The sequence below is a fragment of the Homarus americanus genome, unplaced genomic scaffold (genome assembly GCF_018991925.1).
Source record: "Homarus americanus isolate GMGI-L3 unplaced genomic scaffold, GMGI_Hamer_2.0 scaffold25013, whole genome shotgun sequence".
NCBI lineage: Eukaryota > Metazoa > Arthropoda > Malacostraca > Decapoda > Nephropidae > Homarus > Homarus americanus.
Genome location: NW_024722158.1, coordinates 7,532,992 through 7,545,951, shown reverse-complemented (window position 1 = coordinate 7,545,951; position 12,960 = coordinate 7,532,992). Strand labels below are relative to the sequence as shown.

The following is a 12,960-nucleotide window of genomic DNA, read 5'->3' as shown; positions in this document are numbered from 1 at the left end:
ATTTATATTTACACATCCTCATTAGTGTGAGCAATAAGCACACAAGTGAAAAGGATAATGGAACATATACAGTACATGTACACCCACTAAAAAATTATTCGGCACCCGTGTCATACTGTATCATGCTGTAAGGGTGCCGAATAATTTTTTAGTGGGTGTACTTGTATGTATCGTGCATGTATACATGTGTGTGTGTGTGTGTGTGTGTGTACGTGTACAAAAGTACCTGTATCATGTACACTCACTAAAAAATTATTCGGCACTCTTATGGCGTGATACAATATGACACGGGTGCCGAATAATATTTTAGTGGGTGTACAGTACACACTTCTGTACCTACTTGGCCATACAGTATACTATATACCTGTAGTACTGTACTGTATATGTTCACTTACTGTAATAGATGGGGTAAGTCTTCTTGTTGACGTTGTCATCAAGGTAAGTGACGCCAACGCTGAAGAAGATGCTGATGGCAATGCCCACAAAGAACTGAGCGATGAAGAGCAAGATGATGGGGCCAACGTAGGCACCGCCTTGACCTCCTTGACATGTATCTTCTGGCTTAGAGAGACACAGCTCCTCTTTTGCTGAGAGAAAAATGATGTTCTACAAGACTGGTAATGAAGGTGGACTAATTTCCCATAGCTTAACAACAAAGTCTTAAGACTCTGAACTGTAGTGAAACAAAGTATTGATTGAAATTGCATGAGATCTTTTGAGGATATGGTCACCCACCAAGTTTACTCAAATCCATCATTAACCCTCTGATACTCCTGGCCATGGTCGGAAATCTCCACTCCTCTTTGTCTATCGACACAAATACTGTAGCATCGTTTGCACTCTCATCCCCTCACAGTCTTTTGATGCAACAGTAGCAGGAACGGTTTTTCCATTTTCTTAAACTTTGGGGTAGAGCGATCCAGACGCAAATTGCACCACTAGAGACGCATCTGCCATCCTACGAGGCTAGTGGGAGGAACCTAGCTGGATAGAGCTTATCCACGTTTCAGCTTTTCTGCATATGGGAGGGGTTCTCGGTGTAAGATATGGCTGAGTGGACAGGGTCAGGCCAGCATGGGAGCGCTTAGCAATGCAATTCACATCAAGAGACCACAAGAGGGTTAACTATTAGATATCTTGCTCACAATCAGTCACCCTCTATTTATAGAAACTATACCATTTTCTTACATTTCAAGTTAGTCAGATTTGACAAGAAAGGAACATTTTTATGGATGGTAACAGCTTCAGCTGCGGCGATGGCATCCTTTCCAGTCCCATAGATGAGGTGGGGTAAGCCAGCGGTGAAACAGGAGGCCGCAGTGAACAGGGCACCCACACCAAGCCAACGTGGACGGTGACCGAATGTTCCATAGTAACCGAGAAAAATGGCAAGCAATACTTGTGAGATGTCATTGCCACTGAGCAGTATACCTGGAGGGTACAGAAGTAGCATTACACTATCTAGTACAAAAAAGAAAGCACTGTACGGTACCTACTTACATGACCGTCTATGACAGGAAGTTTGAAAAAAGTGTCTGTATTTATTACAGTGCTTTATATGATGGGATACACAGAGAAATGACTGTTTACAATATCATGTCTCATGTTGTATACATGTGTACATTATTACATCATATGATAACTTGTAAAGGAACCTAGAATTCAAACAATAAAATTCCGGCACCTTCTGAGATGTTATTTTTTGGTATATGGATACAATTTAAATATTTTTTGTTATTTATCTATTATTTATTTATTTATTTTCTTTTATTTTTTAAGAGCCATTGTTTGATGTGTTATTGTGGGCAATAGAGGCAGTACCTCCCCACCACCTACCTAGGGCAGTATAACCCTAATAACTACAGTAATCTCCACCCATACAGCTGTAGTATACTGTCTACCATTATTAGCCATTACAATGTATAGTTCTGTAGTTAATTTGCTGTCGGTTGTTAAGAAAATCGCGCCGTTAAATTTAAATAGTACTGTACTAATATTCACAATAATTTCTTACATTTTGCTGTTTAATATAACATCTTTTTGATGATGATGTAGTTTTGATCTAAAACATTCTGTATATAAAATAGTGAAGAGAAGAGGATGGCTGTGAATCTGGTGATGCAGAAGTACAATTCGCTTAACAAACACTGATCTGTCAAATGATATAATTATAACTTCTCCTAAGGTCACCAAAAATGGGTTGAGCTGGTTAATTAGGTTAACCAATCCCATGTATATAGGGCCATAGGGGGGTAATGTTGACAATTATACATCTGCATAATATAAAAATAAATTCTCAGGAGAGACAGAAGTTTACTGCATGAGTTCTGGACTTGCACACAGAAGACGCACCTGTCTCCTTGCTGGTGAGTTTGAACCTCTTCTCAATGGTGGAGAGGACTGAGACAGAGTAAGTGAAGAACATGCCCTGCGTCAACCCCACCAGGCAGTACACCAGCATGTACATCTCCTTTGTTGCAAACCACTGTCAAGAGAACATACCATAAGGCATCTAATATACTATAGGACTAGGCGTGTGTCTGTCCGTTTGTGTGTGTGTCTGTCTGTTTGTGTGTGTGTCCGTTCTGGGCAGCCGAAACGGCACAATCGTTTTTCATCAAGCTTGGTGGAAAAATCGCAAAAAATTCGTAGAGTGCCACAAACCTGGTCCCATATCGATAGTTTCTTTAGGAAGCCATTACATAAACATTTTATTTACGCTGGAAAACGATGCAAGTCTACGGACTTGGCGCACCCTCATTCGCTGTACGCTGTCAGCCCACGATTGCAGTTATCGTACGGCTCCCTCCTCCTCCCCCCACTTTTTTCTTAGCCTACTTTTTTTAATGTTGTTTGGATTAGTAAAGGAAGGAAGATGAGTAAATAGAAGAATAAAGAAGGGGAAACAGAAAATAGTTCAAGAGATAACAGGTGGGGGGGAGCTGAGTTTCATCATGCGTCTGGATGCACAGTTTCAACGTTACCAGACGACCTTACAGCTACAGTGTATACTTATTCCTGTGGGTGACTGTACATGGAAAAAGAGAAGAGATAAAAAGATAATAACAGGAATGCATGGAGAAGATCACTCCAATAGACACAGGGTGAATATAGACAGTGAAACAGACAGGAGGTTGACAAAATTAGACAGATTCATACAGGCACATGCACAAATAGACAATATGGCAACTAACATGACAGACAGACAGACAGCTGACTGACTGGTTCACATTAGACAAACAGGCAGACACACGCCAACAATGGATAAGACAAGACAGATTTGACGACACAAAGAGTACAGACGGGCTTACATTCAAACACCACGCAGACGAACAGACAGTTGGGATGGCAATAGACAGGACGGATAGACTTGAAGCAGATTAGAAGGCATTTATAAACAAGAATAACACCAAATTGACCATAGCTGTGTCAGTGAGGGTAGGAGGTCTTACATCCACCAGCGTTAATAATAAGACGCATTGAAAACTAACACCCTCGCGCGGAAAGAACATAGATTGTCGGTCAGTCATGTGAAATGGGCCTAAAACTGACTAACGTAGATGATGACTTAACACAGGTGATGACTTAAGCAGATGGTGACTAATCTAACCAGAATCAAGGTCACTTCTCTTCATCGTACAGTATAATTTATCTCGGAATGATCATCAGTGATTCATAATAATTTTTTTTTTATGATTTTAACCTCTCCTTATGGCGAATATTTCTTTAACTAATTATTCTAACCTTTATTCTATTCCTTCTTATAGTATATTAGATACTGTAAGTATCACAACCATGATTATAACAACCACGACCATGATTATAACAACCACGACCATGATTATAACAACCATGACCATGTTTATAACAACCACGACCATGATCATAACCACGACCATGATTATAACAACCACAACCATGATTATAACAACCACGATCATGATTATAACAACCACGACTATGATTATAACAACCAGGACCATGATTATAACAACCACGACCATGATTATAAAAACCTCGGTAAACTGTACCACCGGACTCGCCACCGAGCACGAAGGGCCCACGATCACTTGTCACTACTATAATAGAAGCTTAAGTGTGTGCCCATCACACTATAGTGTATTTTCATCCTGTTGATATCTTTGTCTGTTATGCTTGAACATTAGCACACCAATGACATGCATATCAGATATGCTTCAAAATTCATTAATTAGTGAACAAAGAATTCAAATAGAGATACGAGTATGTTCACCAAGAAAAAGACCTATATATCAATGTCTTGAGTTTTGAACAACAAGCGCCTGAACTTGCCTAGCTTATACTACAGACGGGCAAGGGGCGACCTAATTGAGGTGTATAGACATCTCAAGGGGCACTACTCAGTCGAGTGTCCTTACTTGGAGCTGGCGGACGCTCGCCCCACAAGGGGTCACGGCTCAAGATTGAAGAAGCCGCAGGTCCAGAAAACTGTGAGGGCAAACTTTTTTGGAGTGAGAGTTGTGAACTCTTGGAACAATCTGCCAGAAAGTGTTGTGACGTCACCAAGTGTGAGCTCTTTCAAGATCAGACTTGACCAACACTGGAGCAGGTTCAGGTACATTCAGGAGCCGGTGCATGCCCAGTACTTGCCAACAGTGCATAATAGAGATGAGAGATGTGACCGATCGCCCAAGAGGCTAACGAGCCGATCAGTGGTGAAGAGGATAAAAGTAAAGTAAAAGTATATGCTGAGAAAGCGAACAAGGGGCTTATCTAGCAATCGTCCCAGTATATGGGCATTCAAAACTCCAGATGGCTGTACAGGCCTCACCTGGAATACGCTCAGTCAGTCAGTATAGTCCCCATGTAGCGTAGGAAGAAAACTGTGGTCGCTATTGAGAACATCCAAAGGAGAGCAACAAAGTTGGTTCCAGGCTAAAGGAGTTGAACTATCCCAAGAGGCTGAAGAAATTACCAACACTGGTATACCACTGCCTTACAGGAGATAGATACAGGTGTAAAAGATTATGAATAGGAAATATGACGAAGATTGATAGATGCATCAATCTGCCTGTTAAAGCACGGACAACTACTATGGGAAATGTGTTGAAGCTATACAGTACAAAAAAGATGTCAAATGCAGATAAAACAGGAAAAGTGATCAGTCCATGGAATATTCTTCCAGATATTGTAGTCAGTGTCCCTATACTGTACTGTATACAGTATATACCAGTATATATATAAAGAGAGAGCACACTAAGTAAAAGGACCCACCTGTAGCCACTTGGATTTACATGGTCCCAGGCCACACTGGGTGTCCTTCAGGTCCTCCTCAGTAAAGAGAGCCTCCAACTGGTCCTTCTGCTCTTTGGTCATCTTGTGGCTGAGGCTCTTTTCCTTTGGTGCCACCCTATTGGCCTCTCCTTTTTCTGTCATTTCCTAGGCCTATGCAAAATGGAGAAATGGTTATTATGAAATATATAAAATTAAGAAAAAAAATGCATAACCTGTTAAATACAGAAAAGGAGTAGACAATCTGTAAAAGAAACGTCAGAAGACACACAAAACATATACAGTACTGTATAAGAAATATAAAAATTAGTTCTTGTGAATTGCTCATGTCCTCTGGGTAATGAATGAAGTTTCATGCAAGACAGATGTAAGGACTCGCACCAGACACCGATGGTAGGGACAATGACAATACCCCCCAGACAAGGGGTATAACGGTATTTACAAAACACTCCCCTACTTACGACATACTTGACTTACGACAACCCGGACATACGACCGCCGTGGTTGTATAAAATATTTTTCAAGTTACGTATTTTCTAGTACCGACGTTAGTGATCGCGCTGTGTATTGACAAAATTTTAGAATTTCTATGTATTATTTTTGCCTTTTTGACTTACGACCTGGTCATCGAGACGGAACCCTGTCGTAAGTCGCCATTTTGACATAGGTGTGTCATCTGCATTCTATACTTTTTTGTATGTTTTGACCATGAAATTAGAATGCCTACACAGTAATTTAAAATTGTAGGTGTTGTGCCAAGGTCACCGAGTCACTGAGAGTCAGCGCAGCAAAGAGGGCAGAGTCAACTTAAAGACTTTACCTTCACCTTTCTCCAAACTCTACCACTAACCTACCTTTCATTCTTCATATCTTTATTGAGGTGGTGTGGCTGCCAAGACCTGAAAGGGTGTGATCTCTAGCACTGTTTTTGGGCTCTAGCTGCTTTTGTAGCAGTGTCGCTCCTTGAGAGGAAACCCAACCCTTCACCCCCTCCTCTGCTGCCAATGCTGGGCGGGGAGGTTCTGGTCCTGACGATCTTAGGACAATCCTATTCCATCGGGCAAGCTGTGTTGAGCCACAGCACCCTTTTCTACTCCTACAACTCCCTTCCATCCACCCTTTACCCTTCCACTGAACCTTCTTCACTTTTTACTTTTATCCTCTTCACCACTGATCGGCTCGTTACCCACTTGAACGATCGATCACGTCTCTGTTACGCACTGTTGGCAAGTACTGGGCATGCACCGTCTCCTGAATGTACCTGAACCTGTTCCAGTGTTGGTCAAGTCTGGTCTTGAAAGAGCTCACACTTGGTGCCATCACAACACTTTCTGGTAGATTGTTCCTAGAGTTCACAACTCTCACTCCGAAAAGTTTGCCCTCACAGTTTTCTGGACTTGCGGTTTCTTCAATCTTGAGCCGTGACCCCTTGTGGGGCGAGCGTCCGCCAGCTCCAAGTAAGGACACTTGACTGAGTAATGCCCCTTGAGATGCTTATACACCTCAATTAGGTCACCCCTTGCCTGTCTGTAGTATAAGCTTGTCACCTGTCTTTTGTTTAGTTAATTAGTTGTTTTGTATCATTCTCTCTGAGGAAGGCACAACGATGAAGTGTAAGAGAATAAAACTTCTGCTGTATTCTGTGCTTCCTTACCACCACAATTCACTCATGTATCATGAGTCCAGTCAAAATATATACATATATACAGGTTATATAAATATATAGGGCCGGATCCAGGCCGATGCGAATGATGCACTTACTTCGCTTAAAAAAATTCTGACTGATGCAAAGGTATCATATGCATCAGTCAACTGTCGGTAATGTGATCTCATTGTCAGTGCTGACCTGCATGGCTCGCCAGCTTCTGACCGTAGCTGTCACTTTCTGTCTCAAGGGCCTCGTGTCCCAAGGGCCTTGTGTCTTGTGTGATGGAGGCTTTCAGTTACAGCATCACATTAATCTTGCTAAGACACTCATCTCTTTATTACATCACATAACTTGTAAATAAATAAATAAGGTTGTGGTTATTTACACGGGTCTGTCTCTTTGTATGTTTGCTATTGTCAGTAATGGCTAGTGTAAGTTGTGAGCACGTCTGTGCCCTTCTGAGGGCCGAGTTAGTGAAGGTCAAGGACGAAAACTTGAAATTAAAGGAAGTGATTGCGAGGAGGAAGACACGAGACAAGGAAAGCCCATGTCTGACGAAGACACAGACGAATGGAGGGTTATCGGGAGAGGAACGACCAAATTAGTTAATTTCGCCTGATTGGTGGTATCATTGGTATACCGGTAGTGTGCTTGCCTCTCTTCATTATGTCATGGGTTCAATTCCCGACCCGGGACACATGAGAAGAGTGTTATAGTGTGATACTACCACACATGGCGGGTCTCCTTCAGATACCTGAACTACAGTCAATCCTGTACAGACACTGGACAGTATAGGTTACACTAATAACACGCCGATCTTTTGGTGAAGAGGATAAAAGAAAAGGAAAAGTAATCAGAGACGTGACCGATCGCCCAAGCTGCTAACGAGCCGATCAGTGGTGAAGAGGATAAAAGTGAAAAAAAAGGTGAAGCTGACATATGGTAAACAAAATACAGAAATTGTTTGACTGGAAAGTGACTGTCAAATAGCCAGCTCGTTGGGGGGGGGGGTCAATATTCCTGCTAAGTATCGGAAAAAACCGTTCACTGCTTTGGACTTACAGTACAGTACCTTGTTCACTTGAAGGTCACGTCTGGGCACAAGAGGCAGTAAGCTATTCCTTATAGTCCCACAAGCTTGTTCAGGGATACAATGAGTTCGTTATGTGACAGGTAAAAATATGTTGGTCACTGGTCTCTATACAGTAAATCATTTGTGTATGTCCAGTCACATCAAAACGTAATTTATGTAATAATTTGAGCTGATTCTCAAATGAGATGAACGGTTAGAAAATAAGAACGTGGCCATTTTGCGATTCTCAAGAATCACAGGTAAATTTTCTTCTTACCTGGAGATGGGATGTGTCTTATTTGAGCCATGACGCTGTGGTGGTGGCTACAGTGTAATTACATTGACTTTCAGTCGTGTTTATAAGTGTTGTCTTGTTTACAGTCAGTGCACCAAAGTAGTGTATAAACTTTTACGAATATGTAAGGTGAAAATTATACTGATGGTGCGTCAGTTACAATGGTGAGGGAGATTATGTTACTGTATTTGGCAGAACTTATACGACTCAATCAACGTAATAATATGATTCATGCCTAACGTAATCCAACACTCTATTTAAACTAACCTAATAATACCTAAGCCAGTCTAACTCTCTCTACCTGTTTGCACGAGTACAATAACACGCAGAAATACTTTTACTAAAAACGTACAGATTCCTACAGTAGTAGTAGCAACAGCAGCAGCAACTGTCGGGGCAGGGTTAAGTGTGTGCTTCCTGCCCATACACCGCCATCATCACTACACAACCAGTGGGTTACACTTAATAGTTGACAGCCGCCGCCAACCTTACTCTTGCACTACTGCCTCCAGATCTTCAACTATTTTGCAATAACTAATATCCCACAAAAAACATAAAGGCGAGAGGGGAAGGTGCCGATAGTCTCGAGGCTACTTGTCCGGTCGTATGTCTGTGGGTAATGGGTTTTTAGCCTTAAACCGACATCATTTTTGGCAGTAGCTGATTGAGTAAAAGTCTCACACTTCGACATTTTATGTTAAAATTGGACTGTAAAAGCTTTGAGAATCCGGTAGCAGTGCTTACCTCTGAGTTGGGATTTCACTCCCCGGTGTTGCGTTCTCAGAGGTCCCCCATCCTCAGAGGGCCCCTTGTATAATATGTGCCGTCACAACACTCTCTGGCAGATTGTTCCAAGAGTTTACAATTCTCTCTCTGAAAAAGTTTGCCCCCACAATTTTCTGGATTTGTAGCTTGAGCTGTGACCCCTAGTGAGGCAGGCGTTCGCCAGCTCCAGGTATAGACACTGAGTAGTGTCCTCTGAGATGTTTATAAACTTCAATTAGGTCCTCCCTTGCCCATCTGTAGTATAAGCTAGAAAGTTCCAGGCGCTCTAATCTATCTGGGTAACTGAGGTGCAGTATTACAGGCACTAGTCTGGTGGCTCTCCTTTGGACATTTGCAATCAACTGACAGTCTCTAGCATATCTCGGGGACCAGACGGGGTGACACTACTCCAAATGGGGAAGCACCTCACTCTTTGAAGAGCGTTACGATATCTATAGATATATGAGCGACCTCATAAGACCTACTAGCTTAGTTGCTTGATTCACCTTCTCACAATGGCCCGAGAAGTTCAGTTCATTGTCAACATACACACCCCGGTCCTTTTCGTATTCGGTCTCTGTTAATCTGTTTCTTCGTCCCGTTGGGACACGTGATATGCCTCCTTACTGTTGGTATGACCTATGTGCATTCTCTTACACTTCGTGCATTGAATCTTAACAGCCATTTCTTCAATTACTCTTGAAGCTGTCAAGAGATCTTTCTGCAGCTCTTCACAGTCTGTTTGGTTCTTAATTTCCCTGAATATCTTGGCATCGTCTGCAAATATTTGTATGGAGGAGTGTATAGCTTCTGCCATGTCATTTATGAAACAAGCAAACAACAACGGGCCCAGTACACTGCCCTTTGGTAGCCCGTTTGCCACGGGTACACATGACGATTTCGTGCCATTAATTACCACACGCTGCTTGCGGTCATGAAGAATGTCTGCGATCCACGCTAGGACACTTCCCCGAATCCCTTACCCTTCCAGTTTAATTCTCAGCCTTTCATGGACATCGCTTAACACAGTCTCGCAAGCCAAATGACAACACTCGGCTTGGGGTCAGTATTCTTAACTGTTCTCTAAATTTCCCGTTGTTTGAGATTATGTAATTGGCTCACTTAGCTACTTTATGAAATAGGCTGCCAATATGTTGTCATATTTCGCTGAGACTCGTAAATATAGATTTCGGACCCAACTGCAGCAAGGAAACTCATCGAAATAAATTGTACTTCTCCCAACAACCATTATCTGCTTTATCTTGAGTGTACGTCACATAAAACTTTCACCTGAGAGTTTGATATATAACTCAGGTTATCTTTAATTGAGTCACGCGGAAGACAACATACATTAAAAGGACATCTACAGAGTGGTACCTACAGTAACTATAACAGCTGGGGAGGTTAAAGGTAGTAGACTGCAGTGCCGGCCATGTTGTCTCCTTGTGTACTGAAGATTTCGATTTCAGTGTAACATAACTCTACCTTCGTCATGACAAGTGGGATCACTTGTAACTTACTCCTATAAAGTACGACACGAAGAAGGTGACTCAGGTGATCTTACAGTCAAGGCTTAGGATCACCTGAAGGTTAAACATCCTAACGCTACCTGGGGGTTAGGTTAGGTCAGGTCAGGTCAGGTTTGGTTTGGTCACGTTAGCGTTAGGTTCGGTCAGCAGTTTAGTTTTCATATTTAAGTTGGCTGAAAATTTAACGTTGGAACCCATGAAAATCTTGATACCTGTGAGATAACACTGACTAAGATAACACATTTATCTGTCGTGTATATCATTAATGTTATCACTGAGGGATGATAACTGTGTAGGATAATGAGGTCGTTTCTGTGCGTGTATGGAGACCTGTGGTGTAATGGTCAGCATGCTCGCCTTGCAAGCGAGTGGACTCGGGTTCGATCTCCGAGCAGCAATTGGGAACCTGTATGTTAATCGATTTGCTGATCGTGTTCTGGGGTAATGGTTAGCCAGTGCAGTTGGCGAGTTGTCCGATCTTCTCGGACTATTCCTTGACACCGGGTCATGCAGCTCGTTAACTCAGGGTGTGGTTGTTGTGTTGACGACAGCTTCTACACCTTAAACAAATTCATGCCGAGGTGGCATCCATTATTATTATCTGTGCGTGTGTTAGGGAGACTAGTGTTTATGTCATGTGTTGAGCTGTTGTGGCCACTGTAGTAAGAGTTGTGTTAATAGTTAATACCATGAAGCCTCGGCCTCGACCCACAACACAACACCTCTTATTGTGTTAAGCGATAGAGAGAAATTAGTATAAATCCAAGAAAATTTTTATAGTAAAAATATTCCAAATAAACACAATAGGTGGGCAGGTTAATGTAGCCTCACAGGAGGTAACGCGCGCACTCACTTTCATGCCAAAGGTTCGAGTCCTACTTTGCCCGGGCACATGTGAGGTGTCATCTAGTGTCACTACCAAACATCACATATTTTCTCCTGTATTAACACTGGACAAATAAAGTTCATAACAGAGTAACAAAGAACGAACCAACCACCCTAAAACTTAGTAAGTTGATAAGACTTGAAATGATGAAGGCGGCCATGGAGGCGAGGTCAACCAATCACGAAGCAGTTTAGAATAATACGGGCCTTCAAATAGCCAATCGAATCCCAGGAGATTTATAACTTCAATTTCGAGTTCAAATTATATAAACAAATAAGTCTAGGGATATAAAGTAGAGTTAATTTAAGCACACGACTATGTTAACTAAACGTAAACTTGTTTTAATAAAGGTAAAAGAAGTTTCATGTACCATCAACAGATACGACTCTGTGATCAAAGAGAGGACAGATTGCACTTCAAAGAGACTCTTAGTGTTAATAATCCCCAACCTTACCATTTATATATTTATGTAAGGCCCATCAGGATTGGGAACCATTAGGACTGAAGCCCATAACGTTTGGGCTTCAGTCCTAATAGTTATGTTAGGTTACTTAACTTGGGTGTGCTAGGACTTGGTCATTTGACTAGTGTCCAAGGTGACTTATTTTACAAACCTCACACACACACATACACTGAGAGAGAGTAGCAGTACGTCCTCTCCCCTTCACAGTCAAGGTTACACTGACTTACGAAGCTTCAATCTGACATCTCAGTAGTACGACTAAGTACCCTCTTTGAGTGGTCATCGTGACTATTGATTTAACAACACTGATAATAGTTGAAATAACCAAATGTGATTTTATTTTATTCATTTGTGTATACAGTATAAACACATATTTGTCTCTAAGATTACGCACGTGAACACTCTGTTAACCACAAAACTAATTATAAATAATGGATAAATTAGATCCAAGAGTAAATATGTAAATTTCGACTAGATGGTCAATTGTTTCGAATATGCAGGTGTTGTTAATCTATACACGACTTTGACTCACTAATGGAGAAAAAATGAATTTCACTCTGACGCTACGTACAAATAACTTAATATTTCAGCTTAACTAAATTATAAAATGACACATTATTATATAATATTGCACCAAGCTATAAATTACTTAATCTGTAGTAAGTTTAAGGTTCACAGATTATGAGAAACACGAGAAAGTGCACTTTACCTGTGTGATAAGTGATGGACACTGAGGAGATTGGTGACCCGAGTGACGTTATCAGTAATCATTATCAGTACTAAGTAACGACAAGTTTAATGTTGGCACTCCTGATATGCTGTTATATTTATAGTTTCATATATCCCCTCATATTTATAGTTTATCATGTAGTCTGTTACAGTTATAGTCTGTCATATATCAGGACTAACACGGGACAAATACAGTTCTTAGAAGGTAACGAAGACTTAACCAACCGTCCGAACGGCTAGTAATCTGATAAATGATATATACGGCACTTGTAAATAATAAGAAAAAAAAAATATATTTTAAG

General features: G+C 41.3%; 1 protein-coding gene across 10 annotated transcripts in view; it reads right to left on the bottom strand.

Annotated features, from left to right (window-relative positions):
- LOC121862189 (solute carrier organic anion transporter family member 74D-like) overlaps positions 1–12,675 on the bottom strand; it is a 43,108-nt gene extending 30,433 nt beyond the window's left edge. For 7 of the 10 annotated variants that reach the window (XM_042360268.1, XM_042360271.1, XM_042360273.1 and 4 more), the window contains exons 1-5: positions 12,081–12,152; positions 5,254–5,424; positions 2,353–2,485; positions 1,189–1,431; positions 396–587 (exon numbers count right to left, since the gene is read on the bottom strand). In XM_042360268.1, the coding sequence (XP_042216202.1) occupies positions 396–587; positions 1,189–1,431; positions 2,353–2,485; positions 5,254–5,415 (730 nt within the window). In that variant the 5' untranslated portion in view covers positions 5,416–5,424; positions 12,081–12,152. Of the gene's footprint in view, positions 1–395; positions 588–1,188; positions 1,432–2,352; positions 2,486–5,253; positions 5,425–9,030; positions 9,232–12,080; positions 12,153–12,638 lie in introns of those variants that run through there. The other 3 variants (XM_042360275.1, XM_042360270.1, XM_042360274.1) reach the window with 3 other exon arrangements.
- Positions 12,676–12,960: the final 285 nt, after the last annotated feature.